General features: G+C 41.7%; 2 protein-coding genes across 3 annotated transcripts in view; one reads left to right on the top strand and one right to left on the bottom strand.

The window, feature by feature from the left end:
* Thap4 (THAP domain containing 4) overlaps positions 1-1,114 on the bottom strand; it is a 59,939-nt gene extending 58,825 nt beyond the window's left edge. The window contains exon 1 of the mRNA XM_004667807.2: positions 961-1,114. Coding sequence (XP_004667864.1) covers positions 961-1,037 — 77 coding nt within the window. The 5' untranslated portion in view covers positions 1,038-1,114. The remainder of the gene's footprint in view (positions 1-960) is intronic.
* Positions 1,115-1,542: 428 nt separating this feature from the next.
* Atg4b (autophagy related 4B cysteine peptidase) overlaps positions 1,543-20,080 on the top strand; it is a 70,736-nt gene continuing 52,198 nt past the window's right edge. The window contains exon 1 of one of the 2 annotated variants that reach the window (XM_004667806.2): positions 1,543-1,627. In XM_004667806.2, coding sequence (XP_004667863.1) covers positions 1,618-1,627 — 10 coding nt within the window. In that variant the 5' untranslated portion in view covers positions 1,543-1,617. Of the gene's footprint in view, positions 1,628-2,086; positions 2,256-20,080 lie in introns of those variants that run through there. The other variant, XM_045147536.1, reaches the window with a different exon arrangement.

The following is a 20,080-nucleotide window of genomic DNA, read 5'->3' as shown; positions in this document are numbered from 1 at the left end:
TGCATCTGGCTAACGTGGGTCCTGGGGAATCGAGCCTCGAACCAGGGTCCTTAGGCTTCACAGGCAAGCGCTTAACCGCTAAGCCATCTCTCCAGCCCTGAACAGCCTTTCTTGAAATGTTTTGCGTCACTTTCAAAACTTCTGGGACACACTCTGAGATTGTCAAAAAAAAAAAAAAAAAACAAAAACATGCTGTCTGACTTCTGAAATTATCTAACTATTACTGGTTCTTGTGATAGACTAAGGATCCGAGACAGTGCAAAACCTGCTAACTTGCAACAGAAATGTACTGTTCCCATCTTAAAACTTTATTAAGTACCAAAATACAGCAGCATGTGCACAAAGGTTTCTAAGGCAGAGGTTCCTTCTCTTAAAGTCGCTGAAAAGGACCCACTGAAACGAAGGGTCTCGGAAGCCTTAGGAGGGCGCGGCCCACCGCAGGGCCCACCGCAAACCATCAGAAGAGACTTTACCGTCCTCGAGAGGCCTATCCTTAAGAACCAGCCGGTGTGCGCAAGATGCTCCCAGGAACCCCGCGGGGCAGCTCCCCAGGACTGGGATGCAGGAAGAGGAGCTGCGAACGTAGGGCCGCACACCTCCCGGCAAGCTGTCCCGCGGATTTAAGGGAGGAGTCTCCGAAGCCTAATCCGACAATCACCCCCGGGAAGCGCGCTTCCAAAACATGCTGCTCCAGAACCTGGGGGCGCCTGAGGGGCCGTGGGAGTGGAGGGTGGCAGCTCGGGCCTCGGGGTCGCCCCTTTGCCCGGCGTGGCCGCGACCTGCCCAGAGACGGCGGTCCAGGCCAAGGTCACACAGCGCCGCGCCCCCGCTCGCACGATTCAGCTGCGCCACCGCCAGCTGGCCCCGCGCCCCCAAGCGCCCAGTCCGCGGCGCGGCCTCAGTTTCCCTGCGGGCCCAGCCGTGGCGGGGGCGTGGCGGACCGGGAGATGAGCCGCGTACCTGTGGAAGGAGACGGCGCGCTTCTCGCCCTTGCCCTGCCGGTTGGAGCAGTTCACGGCCGCGCAGCAGATCACCATCGCGGGCTACGGTCTAGGGTACCGCCAGGCTCTGGCCCTCGCCGCCCGTCCACCAGCCCGGCCCGCCCCGAGGGAGCGCGGCGACACGGCTCGGGACGTGGGCTGTGGCCGCACCGTACGGCAAAATGGCGGCGCTCTGTCCGCCGCTCCGCACCGCGCTCTGGCTGCCGAGCCACGGCGCAGGGCCACGGCGGGTGGTGGCGGCGGCGACGGTGGCGGTAGCAGGCGGGTAGGCTCGGGAGCAGCCGGGAACGGCGAGTCTGTACGGCGACATGCGCGCGTGCCCGTCCGTACGGCAAGATGGCGGCGCCCTGCACTGTGCAGTCAGCTGTGCAGTCCGGGCTCCAGTGGATTCTGAGGGGCGCGCGCAGTACCAGGCAGCTGGGCTGGGTCGGGGATGCTGCGAGAAGAAGCCCTGACCTTCAGTTCACCCGGTCCCGGCTGCTGCACCGCCGTACGCCGAGATGGCCGCGCCCGCGTTTCCGCCGCGCCGTGCTTGGCCCCCGCGGCTTCCCGTCGCCGTGTCGCGTAGTGGCCTGTCGGAGCGACACCGCGGTCAGTCGGCGGCCGGACGGGGAAGATGGACGCAGGTGAGGAGGGTGGACGCCAGGTCTCTCACAGAGGCGCTACAGTCTGGTCCTGCCCAAGCTGCCTGGCTCTCTTGCTGCCCGCTGGGCAGAAGGCGGGAGTGCTGGCGGATGGACGGGTGTGGGGCGGGTGGGCCGCGCCTCTCGTCGCACTAGGTCTCCAGTCACTTCGCGGCCTCTGGCTCCCCTCGGACTCCCGAGGAGCGCCTCTGTCAGCGGGCTCGCAGGCCCCGCGCAGCCTAGGAGGGAGGCGATCCTGCGGGACAAGGCAGGGCGTGGGCGTGGGCGTGGACATGGCCACGGGCCGGGTGGACTCGCGCGCCGCGGAGCTGGGCCTTACCTGCCTAGTGAAGAAGTGGACTGCTTTAACTTCCATGAAGTTGTTGGCTGATGATCCAGCCGTCACAGGATGCGCGTCTTTTCTTTGTCTTTCAGTTCAGTAACGTTGTGATGATCATGATCCAAGCTCCTTTTTCTGCTTCGGGGGACAGTGAATCCCTCTTATCTTATTTTGACTTTTGGCGTCCTAATTCTGTTTGGATGTGGGGGCAGTTTTTGCCTAACTTTGGCTTCCGAAGTCCGGTAGGGGACGACAGTTCCTTCGTTTTTGCTGGCAAGATGTTTTGAGAATGTAAGTCTGTACCAAATAACAGAAATCGCTGATAGCCCTAGAAACATTTTTATGCCCCCCCCCTTTCGTTCCCTAGCAGCTTTCGTGTTTTCAGTTTTTGTAGGAATTGCTTTGCCATCCTACAAGAATCCCCTCATCTGTTTAAAAAAAAAAAAAAAGTGTCATCTGGTTTAATTCTTCCTATTGTCCAGGATGGCATTGTTTTTGCTTTTTTTTTTTTTTTTAATCTTTCATCCACTGGCAGTTTCACCATAAATTTATTGGAGTCTTGCTTGGGAATAGAGTTATGGTTAGTACATATTTCAATGGGTTGTGACATTCATCACTTCAGTGTTTTAGTTGGCTGGAGGAAGCAGGAGTCCTGACTCACCAGGAGCATGGACCACAGTTGTATTTTGTGAATTTTAGTTTTTTAGAACATGGGTCAGAAATTGTCTCACTGTTTGCTGGGGGTATGGAGTGAAAGACCACTTAGAATTATTTAGTTATCCTTTTTTTCATTTTAGATATTACTTAGACACCCAAGACAATGCAATTAAACCCAACTCAATACCTGTCATATATACTTTAAATGTGAAAATGACATTCAAGTTGATTCAATTGTGTAATGTCATGATAGCACCTTATTTGGACACCGAATGCTGCTACTTGTGGTATCAAAATAGAAAAAACATTTGCATTTGAAGATCTGTGTTGATGCTGAAGTGATGGGACAGTTTTTTTTTTGTTGGTGTTGTTTTTGTTTTTGGTTTTTTTTGTTTTATGAGGTAGGATCTTACTCTAGCCCAAGTTGACCTGGAACTCACTATGTAGTCTCAGGCTGGCCTTGAGTTCAGTGATCCTCCTCTCTGCCTCCCAAGTGCTGGGGTAAAAGGCATGTGCCACCTTGCCTGGCTGGACAGTTTTTCTTTTAACACAATGCTAAATGACCTTTTATGATTCATGTCTTCCTGATTCCTGGAGTCCTAAAAGATTTTTGTCTACTGCCACTGTAATACAGTGCCTGTTTGTTCTTAAGGCTGCTCATTATATAGACTGCGATTATTATTGAGTGTCGGGTATGTTCTGGACATTGTTCTATACCCTAGTCTTGAGAGATGGACAAAATATATTAAAGGACTGAAGGAAAAGATGGCTCAGTGGCTAAAGTGCTTGTTTGCAAAGTCTGACAGCCCAGGGTTTGATTCCCCAATACCCACATAAAGTCAGATGCACAAAGTGCCACATGCATCTGGAGTTCATTTGCAAGTGGCAGAAGGCCCTGGTGTACATATTCTCCTTCTCTCTCTCTTTCAAATAAATAAATAAATATGTGACATTCTGTCTCTCAAATAAATAAATATTATTAAAAATACTATATTAAGGGCTGGACAAAGTCAAAAGACCCAGGTTTAATTCCCCATAAAGCCAGATGCACAAGGTGATGCATGTGTCTGGAATTCATTTGCAGCGCCTAGAGGCATTGGTGTGCCTATTCTCTCTCTATCTGCCTCTTTCTCCCTTTCAAATAAATAAAAATATTTTAAAAATAGATTAAAAAAAAACATCCTGAAGGGGTTGACATTCTCACAGGAGATCAGGAGTAAGTGGCGTGGAGTGTAGCTCTATGGGAAAGTGATGTGGTCTGGGCACTAAGGGATTGGAATTGTAGCCAGATAGCCAAGAAAGATTTGCCTTTGAAGGTGACTTTCTCTTTTCCTTTTTCTTTTTTTTTTTTTAAATTATTTTTATATTAGAGAGAGAGAAAGAGAGAGAATTGGTGTGCCAGGGCCTCAGTCACTGCATTTGAACTCCAGACGTTTGTGCCACCTAGTAGGCATGTGAGACCTTGCGCTTGCCTCACCTTTGTATGTCTGGCTGATATAGGATCTGGAGAGTAGAACATGGGTCCTTAGGCTTCGCAGGCAAACACCTTAACCACTAAACCATCTCTCCAGCCTTCTTTCTTCTTTTAAATTTATTTGTAAGCAGAAAAAGAAGAGAAACAAGAGAGAATAGGCTTCCAGGGCCCCCAGCCACTGCAGATGAATTCCAAATGAATGCACTATTTTGTGTCCTTGCTTTACATGGGTACTGATGAACTGAATCTGGGTTGTTAGGCTTTGCAGGCAGGTGTCTTAACCACTGAACAATCTCGACAACCCCAAAGGTTTACTTGCTAACCAAGACCAGAAAGAAAACTGCAGAAAGAATGGGCTAATGGGGGAGTAGCATGGAAGTTTGACTTGCCCAAGTGTAATGAGTGAGGATCACAGAAGTAGGAGTTAAGAGCAGAGGGGTGATTTGTGCTCAGTCGTGGTACCTTGCCAAGTCACTTGGATTTTTGTTCTGAATGAGATTCTTTGGAAGGCTTTGAGAGGACTAACATTTAACAGATGTTGAAAGTCTGCTGCAGAGAGGCAAGGCCAGAAGCAAGACCAGTTAAGAGCCCTCTTCAATAAGACATGCAAAAAGATGCTGGAGATGCAGAAGAACTTGCATTCCAGAGGTATAATGAAAGTCAGGACAGCAGGATTTGTTTACAAGTTGGAAGTTGGGAAGAACGTAGGTAAAGAGGGAGGAGTGCAAGATGACACCAGAGTTTACTGCCTAAAGTAAGAAACTGAAGGGGAAGTCCTGTTTGGCAGAGAACTGTCAAAACTTTGGTTTTGTATGTGCTGAATGTGATGTATCTGTTGGGTGTCTGTGGTGGTTTGATTCAGGTGTCCCCCATAAACTTAGGTGTTGTGAATGCTAGGTTCCCAGCTGATGGATATTTGGGAATTAATGCCTCCTGGAGGGAGTGTATTGTTGGGGGCGGGCTTATGGGCTTTATAGCCAGTTTCCCCTTGCCAGTGTTTGGCACACCTTCCTGTTGCTGTGGTCCACCTTCTGTTGGCCAGGGGGTGATGTCCACCCTCTGTTCATGCAATCGTTTTTCCCTGCCATCGTGGAGCTTCCCCTCGAGCCTGTGAGCCAAAATAAATCTCTTTTTCCCAGAAGCTGCTTTTGGTTGGGTGATTTCTACCAGCAATGTGAACCGGACTGCAACAGTGTCCATGTAATGATGTCAGGGGGCCTTTGGATATGCAGGCTGGGAACTGAGGGAATAGGCCTATACCGAAATGTGCAGAAAGCTGTTTTGGATGAGGTGGCCTAGGGTCTGTGTGTGAGTGAAGAAGAGAGGAGGCCATACAGGGAGCCCAGGCCTGCTGCTGTGGGGAAGTGGCAGGTGGATATAGTTTGGTTGTGTACTCTACATATGCCAAAGCACTATATAAAAACATGCTTCTAGCCAGCATGGTGGCACACACCTTTAATCCAAGCACTTGGGAGGCAGAGGTAGGAGGAGCGCCATGAATTTGAGGCCACCTTGAGACTACATAGTGAATTCCAGGTCAGTCTGAACTTTACCTCAGGGGTGGGGAGGGGCCAAAAAACAAAATCATGCTCCTGGTCAAAGAGCTATTGAGTGCCAGTACTTAAGCAGCCACACTGTCTCCTCCTTGCAACTAGTGTCTAATGTTTGGGTCTCCTGTGTTGTGTCTAGCACATTGTTGGTAGTCAGCGAGACAGAGCTTGAATTAATAATTTAAATATTCCTTTTTGCTAAAAATATGGCTCAGTGGTTAAAGGTGCTTGTTTGCAAAACCTGACAGCCCCGGTTTGATTCCCCATGTAAAGCCAGATGAACAAAGTGGCACATGCATTTGTAGCAGCAAGAAACCTTGGCATGCCCATTGTTTCCCTTTCTCTCTCTGCTTAGCAAATAAATAATAATAATAATAATAATAATAATAATAATAATAATAAAACATACATATTCCTCTATAGCAGATTGTACATACCTAACCAAAAATGTTTCACAGTTCAAAAATTTTTGAGTGTCAGTGCAATGCCATGTGTGAAAAAATGTCAAAATCAGTCATGGGCTGGAGAGATGGCTCAGTGGTTAAGATACTTACCTGCAAAGCTTGAGGACCCAGGTTTGATTCCCAGTACCCATGTAAAACCAGATGTACAAGGTGGCATATGTATTTGGAGTTTACTTGCAGTGGCTGGAGACCCTGGTGTACCCATTCTCTCTCTTTCTGCCTTTCTCTCTCTTCAATCAATCAATCAATCAGTCAGTCAGTCAGTCATTCAGGCTGGAGAAATAGCTTAGTGTTATGGTGCTTACCTGCAAAGTCTAAGGACCCATGTTCGACTTTCCAGATCCCACATATACCAGACACACAGGGTGAGGCACAAGTGCAAGGTCACACATGCCCACTAGGTGGTGCAAGCATCTAGAGTTCAGTTGCAGTGGCTGAAGACCTGGTGTGCCAATTCTGCCTTTCTCTCTCTCAAATAAAATTAAAAAAAAAACAAACATTTTAGCTGGGCATGGTGGCACACACCTCTAATCCCAGCACTTGGGAGGATCACCATGAGTTCAAGGCCACCCTGAGACTACATAGTGAATTCCAGGTCAGGCTGGACTAGAGTGAAACCCTATCTTGAAAAAAACAAACAAAAAAAATTTTTTTAGTGCAGTTATACCCTAGGGATGTCACTTAGTAGTACTGGATCTTCCTAGTATGTATAAGGGCTTGGGTTTCATCCATCCTCAGCACCACATTAAAAATAAAAAATAAAAACACTGGGCTGGAGAGATGGCTTAGCGGTTAAGCGCTTGCCTGTGAAGCCTAAGGACCCCAGTTCTAGGCTCGGTTCCCCAGGTCCCACGTTAGCCAGATGCACAAGGGGGCGCACGCGTCTGGAGTTCGTTTGTAGAGGCTGGAAGCCCTGGCACGCCCATTCTCTCTTCCTCCCTCTATCTGTCTTTCTCTCTGTGTCTGTCGCTCTCAAATAAATAAATAAATAAATAATTTAAAAGAAAAAACACTGTGCCAGTTGTGATAGAGCAGGTAATGCATGCCTGTAATCTCAGGAGGCTAAGACAGGAGGATAACAAGTTTGAGGCCAGGCTGACTTACATAGTAAGACCCTGTCTTAAACAATCAGGCTAGTGACTTTATATCTGCAATGACCCCAGTGGGAACTGAGACAAGAGGATTGCAGGATTGCCAGGAGTTTGAGACAAGTCTGGGTTACATAGTTCCAGGCTAGCCTGTGCTACAGGGTGAGACTGTCTGAAAATAAAAACAAAATAGTCATTCTAGTGCCTCAGGCCTATAATACCAGCTACTCGGGAGGCTGGGGCAGGAGGATCACAGGTATCAACCTGAGCTAGAGAACATGTTCAAGGCCAGCCTGGGCAACTTAGTAATATCTTGTTTTAAAATAAAAGATAATATGAGGGCTGCAGACATAGCTTAGTGGTAGAGTGCTTGCCTGTATGTGTGAGGCACTAGGCTCAATCCCTATTACTGTAAACTAAACAAAAAATAATCCAGACAGACAAAGAAACCAACACTGTCTCATTATAAGTACTTTATAAAGTTGCTTGCAGGCAACGGAAAGATATGTAGATGAAACTGAATAAGACCATGTTTGATTTGGGGTCACAGTGCTTTTTCTAGTGAGACATCTTCTTAGACATATTCACATATTCAACATCTGATAACTTCTTGTCCTAAACATTTTGACTAGAAGGACACTTAACATGTATGAGGATTTCAGTAAGTCCAATTTGTTAGCACAAAAATCACTAATTAAAAAGCTGTTCACTACAAAGCAGTGGGTTTGCTTTTTGTTTATTGCTTGAGATGGTCTCATGTAGCTGAGGATGACCTTGAACTTCTTTTCCTCCTGCCTCTACCTCCCAAGTGCTAGGATTACAGGTGTGTACCACTACACTTATTTTGTGCAGTGCTGGGGTTTGAACTCAGGGCCTTGTGCATGTTAGAGAAGCACTCTACTAATTGAGCTACATTCCCAGCCCCAGAGCAGTAGACATTGTCTAGCATGTTTACTAAAGCAGATTTTTCTAGTTGTCTGACAGCTAAAGTTTTTATTTACTTCTACATACAAACTATTGCTTTAAACACAGCAAAGAAAAGGGAGAATCTTTCTACTGAATTTATTGAGAAAATAAAATCTTATTGGGTAAATTTGTTTTGGAAACAGGCTTGCTGTGTAGCCCAGGCTAGCCTTGAACTCATAATCCTTCCTCAGTCTCTTGAATGCTGGGAGTATAGGCATGCTATCATGCCTAGCTTCAAAATATAAGAATAAGATAGGGGCTTGGGAGATGACTCAGAGATTAAAGGTATTTGCTTGCAAAGCCTGCCAGCCTAGGTTCAACTCCCCAATACCCATGTAAAGCCAGATACACAAAGTAGCACCTGTGTCTGTTGTTTCTTTGTTATGGCAAGAGGCCCTGACACACCTATTTTCCACCTGCCCCCCCCTGTTTCTCTCCTCACAAGAAAATATATTTAAAAATGAGATGTATTATAATAATCCCTACAGAGATCTACTGGTTGTATGTCTGTGGTTTGCCTTACTTGAATGACTGAGATTTGTAGTAAACAAAGTTAGTTCAGTTCACTGAGCACATTTCCTTATTTTTTGCCTATCAGATAAATGTTGTAAAATCACAGTGCTTTTTCAAATGCAACTGTCATATAGTTAATACTCTCCATTTCCTCTCTGGTTGTGATCACAGTAGTCCCAGGAACATGGTGGAGGAAGCCAAACACTTCAAGTGTTTGACTAGATGTGGCAGCTCCTTCCTTCTAAGGGAGCTTTTTTTTTTAACTAGGACAGAGGATCTTACCATCTTGCTTTTCCTACACATTATCTAATGGCAAATTTAAATCATTGCCTGGGAGTCTGGAGGATGTTTTTGTCTTCAAATTTCCCTCTATCTTAGGAAACACTTCATGTGATGATGAACTGGTAACAAGGGCTGTGTAGTTGGACTAGGGAAATCTCTGTGAAGGGCAGAAGCCCAGTGGAGCCCAGAAAAAAGAGTTTCATGTGTTCAATCCATACATATGCCAGTGATTGTGAGCTTAAGTTGTACATTTGTCCTCAGGTCTCAATCCCTTGGACAGAACTGTTGGTGTTGCCTAATTCTGGAGGTGAGGAGACTAAAGCATAAAGAAGTTCAGGCACATGTCATAGACTCACTAACTTTAACTGAAATTGGTTTTATTAAAAATTTTTTTCTGTTTAAAGTAAATCAAGAAGGTCGAGAATCTCAATTCTATCTCAGCCTGTGTTGTCCTGGTGAATGGCATCTCATTATGTCTTCCTTAGTGTGTCTTCTTTTTAAAAATTTTTATTTATTGACTGCTTCCATAATTATAGACAGTAACCCATGGTAATTCCCTTCCCCTTTCTCCTTTGAAACTCCACTTTCCATCATACCTCTTTCCCCTCTCAATTAAGTCTCTCTCTCATTTTGATGTCATCATCTTTTTCCACTATTATGATGGTCTTGTGTAGGTAGTGTCAGGAACTGCAAGATCATGGATATCCAGGCCATTTTGTGTCTGGAGGAGCACATGGTAAGGAGTACTACCCTTATTTTGACTCTTACATTCTTTCTGTCACCTCTTCTGCAATGGACCCTGAGCCTTGAAAGGTGTGATGGAGATATTTCAGTGCAGAGAACTCCTCTATTTCTTTTCAGCACCATGGTGCCTTCTGGGTCATCCTAAGGTCAGTGTCATCTGAAAAGAGAAGCTTCTCTAACCAAAACTGAGAATAGCATTAATATATGGGTGTGACCATTAAGAGAAGTGCTTATTGGGCAGTTTGGTAAACATATTCTATACATTTAGCCAGACAGGATCTCCATTCTATTAAGTCCCCCCCAACCCGCCGCCTTTCTATTCCCTTCATATCCCTTTTCTAGCTTACTGGCCTCTAGAACTGATTTTTATTCCAACTCACAAAGAAGTCCAATCATTTGTAGCTGGATTCCACATATGAGAGAGAAGATGTGACATATGGCTTTCTAGGCCTGAGTTACCTCACTAAGTATAATCCTTTCCAGATCCATCCATTTTTTCACAAATTTCATAATTTCACTTTTCTTTACTGCTAAGTAGAACTTTGCTGTATAAATGTGCCACATCTTCATTGTCCACTCATCAGTTGAGGGACATTTATGTTGGTTCCATTTCCTAGCTATTGTGAATAGATCAGTAATAAACATGGTTGAGCTCATATCTCTAATGTAGTGAGACTAATCCTTAGGATATATGCCTAGGGGTGGTATAGCTGGTTCATATGGTAAATCTATTTTTACCTGGGTCAGGAAATTCCACACTGATTTCCACAATGGCTGGACCAGATTACATTCCCACCAACAATGTAGAAGGGTTCTTCTTTTTCTGCATCCTTGCCAGCATTCATTGTCATTTATTTTCATGATGTTAGCCACTCTGATAGAAGTGAGGAGGAATCTCAAAGTAGTTTTAATATACATTTCCCTGATGGCTAGGGATGTAGAACATTTTATAGATGTTTACAAGCCACCTGTGTTTTTTCTTTTGAGAACTCTAATTCCATAGCCCATTTATTTTTTTTTCTCAATTTTTATTAACATTTTCCATGATTATAAAAAATATCCCATGGTAATACCCACCTTCTCCCTCCCCCACTTTCCCCTTTGAAATTCCATTCTCCATCATATCCCCTCCCCATCTCAATCAGTCTCTCTTTTATTTTGATGTCATGATCTTTTCCTCCTCTTATGATGGTCTTGTGTAGGTAGTGTCAGGCACGGTGAGGTCATGGATACGCAGGCCATTTTGTGTCTGGAGGAGCATGTTGTAAGGAGTCCTACTGTTCCTTGGCTCTTACATTCTTTCCACCACCTCTTCCTCATTAGACCCTGAGCCTTGGAAGGTGTGATTGAGATGTTACTCAGTACTCCACTCACTTCTTTCCAGCACTGTGATATCTTCTGAGTCATCTCAAGATCACTGCCATCTGAAAAGAGAAGATTCTCTACCCAAAGTGAGAGTAGCATTAATATAAGGGTATAAATATTAGGAGAAGTGCTTACTGGGTAGTTTGATAAGCATGGTATATACATTTTTCCAGACATCAGCAGATGTTACACCCCTAGGGCTCATAACGACCCCATTTTAAGTTTTCAGTATCAAAGATGTGTTTCCCCCCATGGAGCGGGCCTCCAGTCCAATTGGAGGGCAGTTGGTTTCCGCCATGACAGACATGACACTATTGCACCCGTTGGCTCATTTGGGCTGGCTGGCCAATTATAAAGCTTGCAGTGTCCACTGTTGAGTATCTTCACTTGTGGTATCTCTTTCTCACATTGAACTGCATATAGAATGGCTTCTTCCAGCTTTCTGTCAGCTGGTCTACATGGAGGAGGTTATCAGCTCAGTTCCAGCAGGATTTCTCAGTGGACTTTCAGCCCAAGTATGTGGAGTCTTCAGCAATAGGGTCTTCCCATCTATTCCTGGCGGGAAACCAAGGGCCTCGGCAATGGCCTATAATGTTTTGGGAGCATCAGGGACCTCCATGGCCAACAACTCACTGGAGGTATCCCATCACTGGCACTGAAAATTTTCTAACAATGATCTATGGCTCCTGAGTGTTCCATTGTCCAAAACTGGAGGTTTCCATATGATTTATTTGCATCCTCTTAGATTTTGAATGGCTCTCCCTCCACCTTTCCTTTACTCAATCTCTTCCCCTGACCTCACTTTGGGCCTTTTCACCCCCTGTTAATCTATTCTTCTACTTACATATATACAATACCAACCTATTAAGTACCCTCCTCCCTTCCTTTCTCTTCCCTTTATATCTCCTTTTTAACTTACTGGCCTCTGCTATTGAGTTTTTTCCTTCTCACACAGAAGCCCAATCATCTGTAGCTAGGATCCACATATGAGGGAGACCATGCAGCACTTGGGTTTCTGGGCCTGGGTTACCTCATTTAGTTTAATCCTTTCCAGATCCATCCATTTTCCTGCAAATTTCATAACTTCATTTTTCTTTACCGCTGAGTATAACTCCATTGTATAAATGTACCACATCTTCGTTATCCACTCACCAGTTGAGGGACATCTAGGCTGCTTCCATTTCCCAGCTATTATGAATTGAGTAGCAATAAACATGGTTGAGCATTTCTAAGGAAATGGGATGAGTCCTTAGGATATATGCCTAAGAATGCTATAGCTGGGTTATATGGTAGATCAATTTTTAGCTGTCTTAGGAACCTCCACACTGACTTCCACAATGGCTGAACCAGATTGCATTCTGATCAACAGTGTAGAAGGGTTCCTCTTTTTCCATATCCATGCCAGCATTTATGATCATTTGTTTTCATGATGGTAGCCAATCTGACAGGAGTGAGATGGAATCTCAGTGTAGTTTTAATCTGCATTTCCCTGATGACTAGGGATGTAGAACATTTTTTTAGATGCTTATACGCCATCTGTATTTCTTCTTTTGAGAACTCTCTATTTAGCTTCATAGCCCATTTTTTAATTGACTTGTTTTACTTCTTATTATTTAACTTTTTGAGTTCTTTGTATATCCTAGATATTAATCCTCTATTAGATATATAGCTGGCAAAGATTTTTTCCCATTCTGTAGGTTGCCTCTTTGCTTTATTCACAGTGTCCTTTGCAGTACAAAATCTTTGTAATTTCATGAGGGCCCAGTGGTTAATCTGTGGTTTTATTGCCTGAGCAGTTGGGGTTATATTCAGAAAGTCTTTGATAAGACCAATATGTTGGATGGTTTCCCCTACTTTTTCCTTTAGCAATTTCAGAGTTTCAGGTCTGATGTTAAGGTCTTTAATTCATTTGGATTTAATTCTTGTGCATGGAGAGAGAGAAAAATCTATTTTCATCCTTCTACAGATACATATCCAGTTTTCCCAGCACCATTTGCTAAAGAGGCTGTCTTTTCTCCAATGAGTATTTTTGGCATTTTTATTAAATATCAAATGGGTATATCTACCTGGACTTTTATCTGGGTCCTCTATTCTGTTCCATGATCTACATATCTGCTTTTGTGCCAGTACCATGCTGTTTTTGTTGCTATAGCTCTATAGTATCGGTTAAAACCAGGTATGGTGATACCTCCTGACTTATTTTTGTTGCTCAGTATTATTTTAGATATTCAAGGTGTTTTGTGATTCCAAATGAATTTTTGGATTGTTTTTTCTATTTCCATGAAGAACGCCTTTGGAATTTTGATAGGGATTGCATTAAATGTGTAGATTCCTTTTGGTAAGATTGCCATTTTCACAATATTGATTCTTCCGATCCAGGAATGAGGGATGTTTTCCCATTTCCTAGTGTCTTCGGCAATTTCTCGCTTGAGTGTTTTAAAGTTCTCATTGTAGAGATTCTTTACTTCCTTTGTTAGGTTTATTCCAAGGTACTTTATTTTCTTTGATGCACTTGTGAATGGGAGTGATTCTCTGATTTCATCCTCTGTGTGTTTGTTGTTAGCATATAGAAATGGTACTGATTTCTGTGTATTTATTTTGTATCCTGCTACATGGCTGTAGGTGTTTATCAGCTCTAACAGTTTGCTAGTAGAGTCTTTAGGGTCCTTTATGTATAGAATCATGTCATCTGCAAATAATGATAATTTGATTTCTTCCTTTCCAATTTGTATCCCTTTTATGTGTGTCTCTTGCCTTATTGCTATGGCTAAGACCTCCAGTACTATATTAAATAAAAGTAGGGACAGGGGACACCCTTGTCTTGTTCCTGATTTTAGTGGAAAAGCTTCCAGTTTTTCCCCATTTAGTAATATGTTGGTTGTTGGCTTCTCATTAACAGCCTTTATTATATTAAGATATGTTCCCTCTATTCCCAGTCTCTGTAGGACTTTTATCATGAAGGGATGTTGGATTTTGTCAAATGCTTTCTCTGCATCTAATCAGATGATCATATGATTTAGTCCTTCAGTCCATTCATATAATGTATTACATTTATTGATTTGTGTATGTTGAACCATCCCTGAATCTCTGGGATAAAGCCTACATGGTCAGGGTGAATGATCTTCCTGATATATTCTTGTATTCTGCTTGCCAATATTTTGTTGAGAATTTTTGCATCTATGTTCATGAGGGAGATTGGTCTGTAATTTTCTTTTTTTGTTCTATCTTTGCCTGGTTTTGGTATCAGGGTGATGCTGGCTTCATAGAAGGAACTTGGTAGGATTCCTTCTTTTTCTATTTTATGGAAAAGCTTAAGAAGCAGTGGTGTTAGTTCTTCCCTGAAGGTCTGGTAAAATTCAGCAGTGATTTCATCTATCTGGGCCTGGACTTTTTTTAGTTGGGAGAATTTTGATAACTGCTTGGATCTCCATGCTTGTTATAGGTCTATTTAAGTGATTAATGTCATCTTGATTTAATTTAGATAGGTCATATAAATCAAGGAACTCATCCATTTCTTTCAGATTTTCATACTTTGTGGAGTATATGCTTTTATAGTATGTCCCTATGATTTTTTTAATTTCTCTGTCATCTGTTGTGATGTTACCTTTTTTCACCTTTAATTTTATTAATTTGTGTCTCTTTTCTCTTTCTTTTGGTCAGATTTGCTAAGGGTTTATCAATCTTGTTTATCCTTTCAAAGAACCAACTCTTTGTTTCATTGATTCTTTGATATTTTTTTTTGTTTCTATTTCATTAATTTCTGCCCTAATCTTTATTATTTCTTCCTGTCCACTGATTTTTGGTTTGCCTTGTTCTTCTTTTTCCAAGGCTTTAAGGTGAAGCATTAGGTTGTTTACTTACTACCTTTCTAATTTCTTAATATAGGCACTTAAAGCTATAAATTTGCCTCTTGGGACTGCCTTCATTGTGTCCCAGAGATTTTGGTATGTTGTGTTGTCGTTATCGTTTGAGTCTATAATTTTTTTTTTATTTCCTTCTTGATTTCTTCATTGACCCATTCATCATTTAGTAGTGTATTGCTCTACAGAAAATACTTGATAGAATCCTCCATGCTGAACAAAAGGAAAAGCACACACATAAGGAACCTAGAAAAAACCAGCTATACTCAAATACCAGTTAACAGAAGAGAGCACAGGTAGAACAAGTAACACACACACACACACACACAAATGGCAAACATAAATACACACCTTTCAATAATATCTCTTAATATCAACGGTCTCAATGCCCCAACGAAAAGACATAGATTTGCAGACTGGGTTAAGAAGCAGGATCCTACAATTTGTTGTCTCCAAGAAACTCACCTTTCTACAAAGGATAGACATTATCTTAGGGTGAAAGGTTGGAAGACGGTGTTTCAAGCAAATGGGCCTAGAAAACAAGCAGGGGTTGCTATCCTAATATCAGACAGGGTAGACTTTAGTCCGACGTTAGTCAAAAAAGATAAGGAAGGTCACTTTATATTGATTAAGGGCACACTCCAACAGGAGGACATTACAATCCTAAACATATATGCACCTAACATGGGGGCTCCCAAATTCGTCAAACAAACACTATTAGAACTAAGGTCACAGATAACACCAAACACAGTGGTGGTGGGTGACTTTAACACCCCACTCTCATCAATTGACAGGTCATCCGGGAAAGAATAAACAGAGAGGCATCTGGACTAAATGAGGTCATAGAAGGAATGGACCTAACAGATATATACAGGACATTTCATCCAAAGGCTGCAGAATATACATTCTTTTCAGCAGCACATGGAACATTCTCTAAAATAGACCATATATTAGGACACAAAGCAAATCTTAACAAATTCAGGAAAATTGAAATAATTCCTTGCATTCTATCTGACCACAATGGAATTAAACTACAAATCAGTAGCAAGAAAGGCTATAGAGCATACACAAAATCATGGAAACTAAACAATACACTACTAAATGATGAGTGGGTCAATGAAGAAATCAAAAAGGAAATCAAAAAATTTATAGAGTCAAATGATAATGAAAACACAACATACCAAAATCTCTGGGACACAATGAAGGCAGTTCTAAGAGGTAAATTTATAGCCTTAAGTGCCTATATTAAGAAATTAGAAAGGTCGCAAGTAAACGACCTAATGCTTCGCCTTAAAGCCTTGGAAAAAGAAGAACAAGGCAAACCAAAAAGTAGTAGACGGGAAGAAATAATAAAGATTAGGGCAGAAATTAATGAAATAGAAACAAAAAGAACAATCCAAAGAATTAATGAAACAAAGAGTTGGTTCTCTGAAAGGATAAACAAGATTGATAAACCCTTAGCAAATCTGACCAAAAGAAAGAGAGAAGAGACACAAATTAATAAAATCAGAGATGAACAAGGTAACATCACAACAGATTCCAGAGAAATTCAAAAAATTATAGGGACATACTATAAAAGCATATACTCCACAAAGTATGAAAATCTGAAAGAAATGGATGATTTCCTTGATCTATATGACCTACCTAAATTAAATCAAAATGAGATTAATCACTTAAATAGACCTATAACAAACATGGAGATCCGAGCAGTTATCAATAATCTCCCAACTAAAAAAAGCCCAGGCCCGGATGGATTCACTGCTGAATTTTACCAGACTTTTAAGGAAGAGCTAACACCATTGCTTCTTAAGCTTTTCCAGGAAATAGAAAAAGAAGGAATCCTACCAAACTCCTTCTATGAGGCCAGCATCACCCTGATACCAAAACCAGGCAAAGATAGAACAAAAAAAGAAAATTACAGACCAATCTCCCTCATGAACATAGATGCAAAAATTCTCAACAAAATATTGGCAAACAGAATACAAGAGTATATCAAAAAGATCATTCACCCTGACCAAGTAGGCTTTATCCCAGAGATGCAGGGATGGTTCAACATACGCAAATCTATAAATGTAATACATTACATAAATGGGTTGAAGGACAAAAATCACATGATCATCTCATTAGATGCAGAGAAAGCATTTGACAAAATCCAACATCCCTTCATGATAAAAGTCCTATAGAGACTGGGAATAGAAGGAACATATCTCAATATAATAAAGGCTATTTATGACAAGCCTACAGCCAACATATTACTAGATGGGGAAAAACTGGAAGCTTTTCCACTAAAATCAGGAACAAGACAAGGGTGTCCACTGTCTCCACTTCTATTTAATATAGTTTTGGAAGTCTTAGCCATAGCAATAAGGCAAGAGACACACATAAAAGGGATACAAATTGGAAAGGAAGAAATCAAGTTATCATTATTTGCAGATGACATGATTCTATACATAAAGGACCCTAAAGACTCTACTAGCAAGCTGTTAGAGCTGATCAAAACCTACAGCAATGTAGCAGGATACAAAATAAATACACAGAAATCAGTAGCCTTCGTATATGCTAACAACACACACACAGAGGATGAAATCAGAGAATCACTCCCATTCACAATTGCATCAAAAAAAATAAAATACCTTGGAATAAACCTAACCAAGGAAGTAAAGAATCTATACAATGAGAACTTTAAAACACTCAAGTGAGAAATTGCAGAAGACACTAGAAAGTGGAGAAACATCCCTTGTTCCTGGCTTGGAAGAATCAATATCGTGAAAATGGCAATCTTACCTAAAGCAATCTACACATTTAATGCAATCCCTATCAAAATTCCAAAGGCTTTCTTCATGGAAATAGAAAAAACAATCCAAAAATTCATTTGGAATCACAAAAAACCTCGAATATCTAAAATAATACTGAGCAACAAAAAAGAGGCTGGTGGTATCACCATACCTGATTTTAACCTATACTACAGAGCCATAGTAACAAAAACAGCATGGTACTGGCACAAAAACAGACATGTAGATCAGTGGAACAGAATAGAGGACCCAGATGTAAGCCCAAGTAGCTATAGCCACCTGATATTCGATAAAAATGCCAAAAATACTCATTGGAGAAGAGACAGCCTCTTCAGCAAATGGTGTTTTGAAAACTGGATAAATATCTGCAGAAGGATGAAAATAGATTCTTCTCTCTCGCCATGCACAAGAATTAAGTCCAAATGGATTAAAGACCTTAACATCAGACCGGAAACTTTGAAACTGCTAGAGGAAAAAGTAGGGGAAACCCTTCAACATATTGGTCTTGGCAAAGACTTTCTGAATACAACCCCAATTGCTCAGGCAATAAAACCACAGATTAACCACTTGGACCTAATGAAATTACAAAGATTTTGCACCGCAAAGGACACAGTGAAAAAAGCAAAGAGGCAACCTACAGAATGGGAAAAAATCTTCGCCAGCTATATATCTGATAGAGGATTAATATCTAGGATATACAAAGAACTCTAAAAGTTAACCAGTAAGGAATCAAACAAGCCAATCAAAAAATGGGCTAAGGAGCTAAATAGAGAGTTCTCAAAGGAAGAAATACGAATGGCATATAAGCACCTAAAAAAATGTTCTACGTCACTAGTCATCAGGGAAATGCAGATTAAAACTACATTGAGATTCCATCTCACTCCTGTCAGATTGGCCACCATCATGAAAACAAATGATCATAAATGTTGGCGGGGATGTGGAAAAAAAGGAACCCTTCTGCACTGCTGGTGGGAATGCAATCTGGTCCAGCCATTGTGGAAAACAGTGTGGAGGTTCCTAAAGCAGCTAGAGATTGATCTACCATATGACCCAGCTATAGCGCTCCTGGGCATATATCCAAAGGACTCATCTCATTTCCTTAGAAGTACATGCTCAACCATGTTTATTGCTGCTCAATTTATAATAGCTGGGAAATGGAACCAGCCTAGATGTCCCTCAACAGATGAGTGGATAATGAAGGTGTGGTACATTTATACAATGGAGTTCTACTCAGCGGTAAAGAAAAATGAAGTTATGAAATTTGCAGAAAAATGGATGGACCTGGAAAGTATTATACTAAGTCAGGTAACCCAGGCCCAGAAAGCCAAGCGCCACATGTTCTCCCTCATATGGGGATCCTAGCTACAGATGACTGGGCTTCTGTGTGAGAATGAAAATACTTAGTAGCAGAGGCCAGTAAGTTAAAAAGGAGACATAAAGGGTGGAGAAAGGAAGGGAGGAGGATACTTAATAGGTTGATATTGTATATATGTAATTACAATGATTGTAATGGGGAGGTAATATGATTGAGAATGGAATTTCAAACGGGAACGTGTGGGGGTGGGGAGGGAGGGAATTACCATGGGATATATTTTATAATCATGGAAAATGTTAATAAAAATTAAAAAAAAAAAGATTGCCATTTTTACAATATTGATTCTTCCAATCCAAGCATAAGAGATATCTTTACCTTTTCTAGTGTCTTCTGCAATTTCTTGCTTGAGTGTTTTAAAGTTTTTGTTGTAGGGATCCTTCATTTTGTTGGTTAGGTTTATTCCAAGGTAATTTATTTTATTATTATTATTATTTTTTTTTTGGTGCAGTTGTGAATGGGAGTGATTCTCTGATTTCATCCTCTGTGTGTTTATTGTTAGTTTATTGGAAGTTTACTGATTTCTGTGTTTATTTAGTATCCTGTTACATTGCTATAAGTGTTTATCAGCTCTAACAGTTTGTTGGAAGAGTCTTTAGGGTTCTTTCTGTATGGAATCATATCATCTGCAAGTAATGTTAACTTGATCTCTTCCTTTCCAGTTTGTATCCCTTTTATGTGTGTCTCTTGCCATATTGCTATGGCTAAGACTTCCATTACCATATTAAATAAAATTGGGGACAGTGAACACCCTTGTCTTGCTCCTGATTTTAGTAGAAAAGCTTCAAGTTTTTCTCCACTTAGTATTATGGTGGCTATAGGTTTGTCATAAATAGCCTTTATTATGGTGAGATATGTTCCTTCTATTCCCAGTTTCTGAAGGACTGTTATCATGAAGAAATGTTGGATGTTGTCAAATGCTTTTTCTACATCTAATGAAATATTTATGTGATTTTTTTTTCCCCTAGGCTGCTTTGTTGTAGCTAGTA

The sequence above is a fragment of the Jaculus jaculus genome, chromosome 4, assembly GCF_020740685.1.
Source record: "Jaculus jaculus isolate mJacJac1 chromosome 4, mJacJac1.mat.Y.cur, whole genome shotgun sequence".
Classification (NCBI taxonomy): Eukaryota; Metazoa; Chordata; class Mammalia; order Rodentia; family Dipodidae; genus Jaculus; species Jaculus jaculus.
Note: the sequence above shows the minus strand (reverse complement) of the source record. Positions and strands in the feature narration are given on the sequence as shown.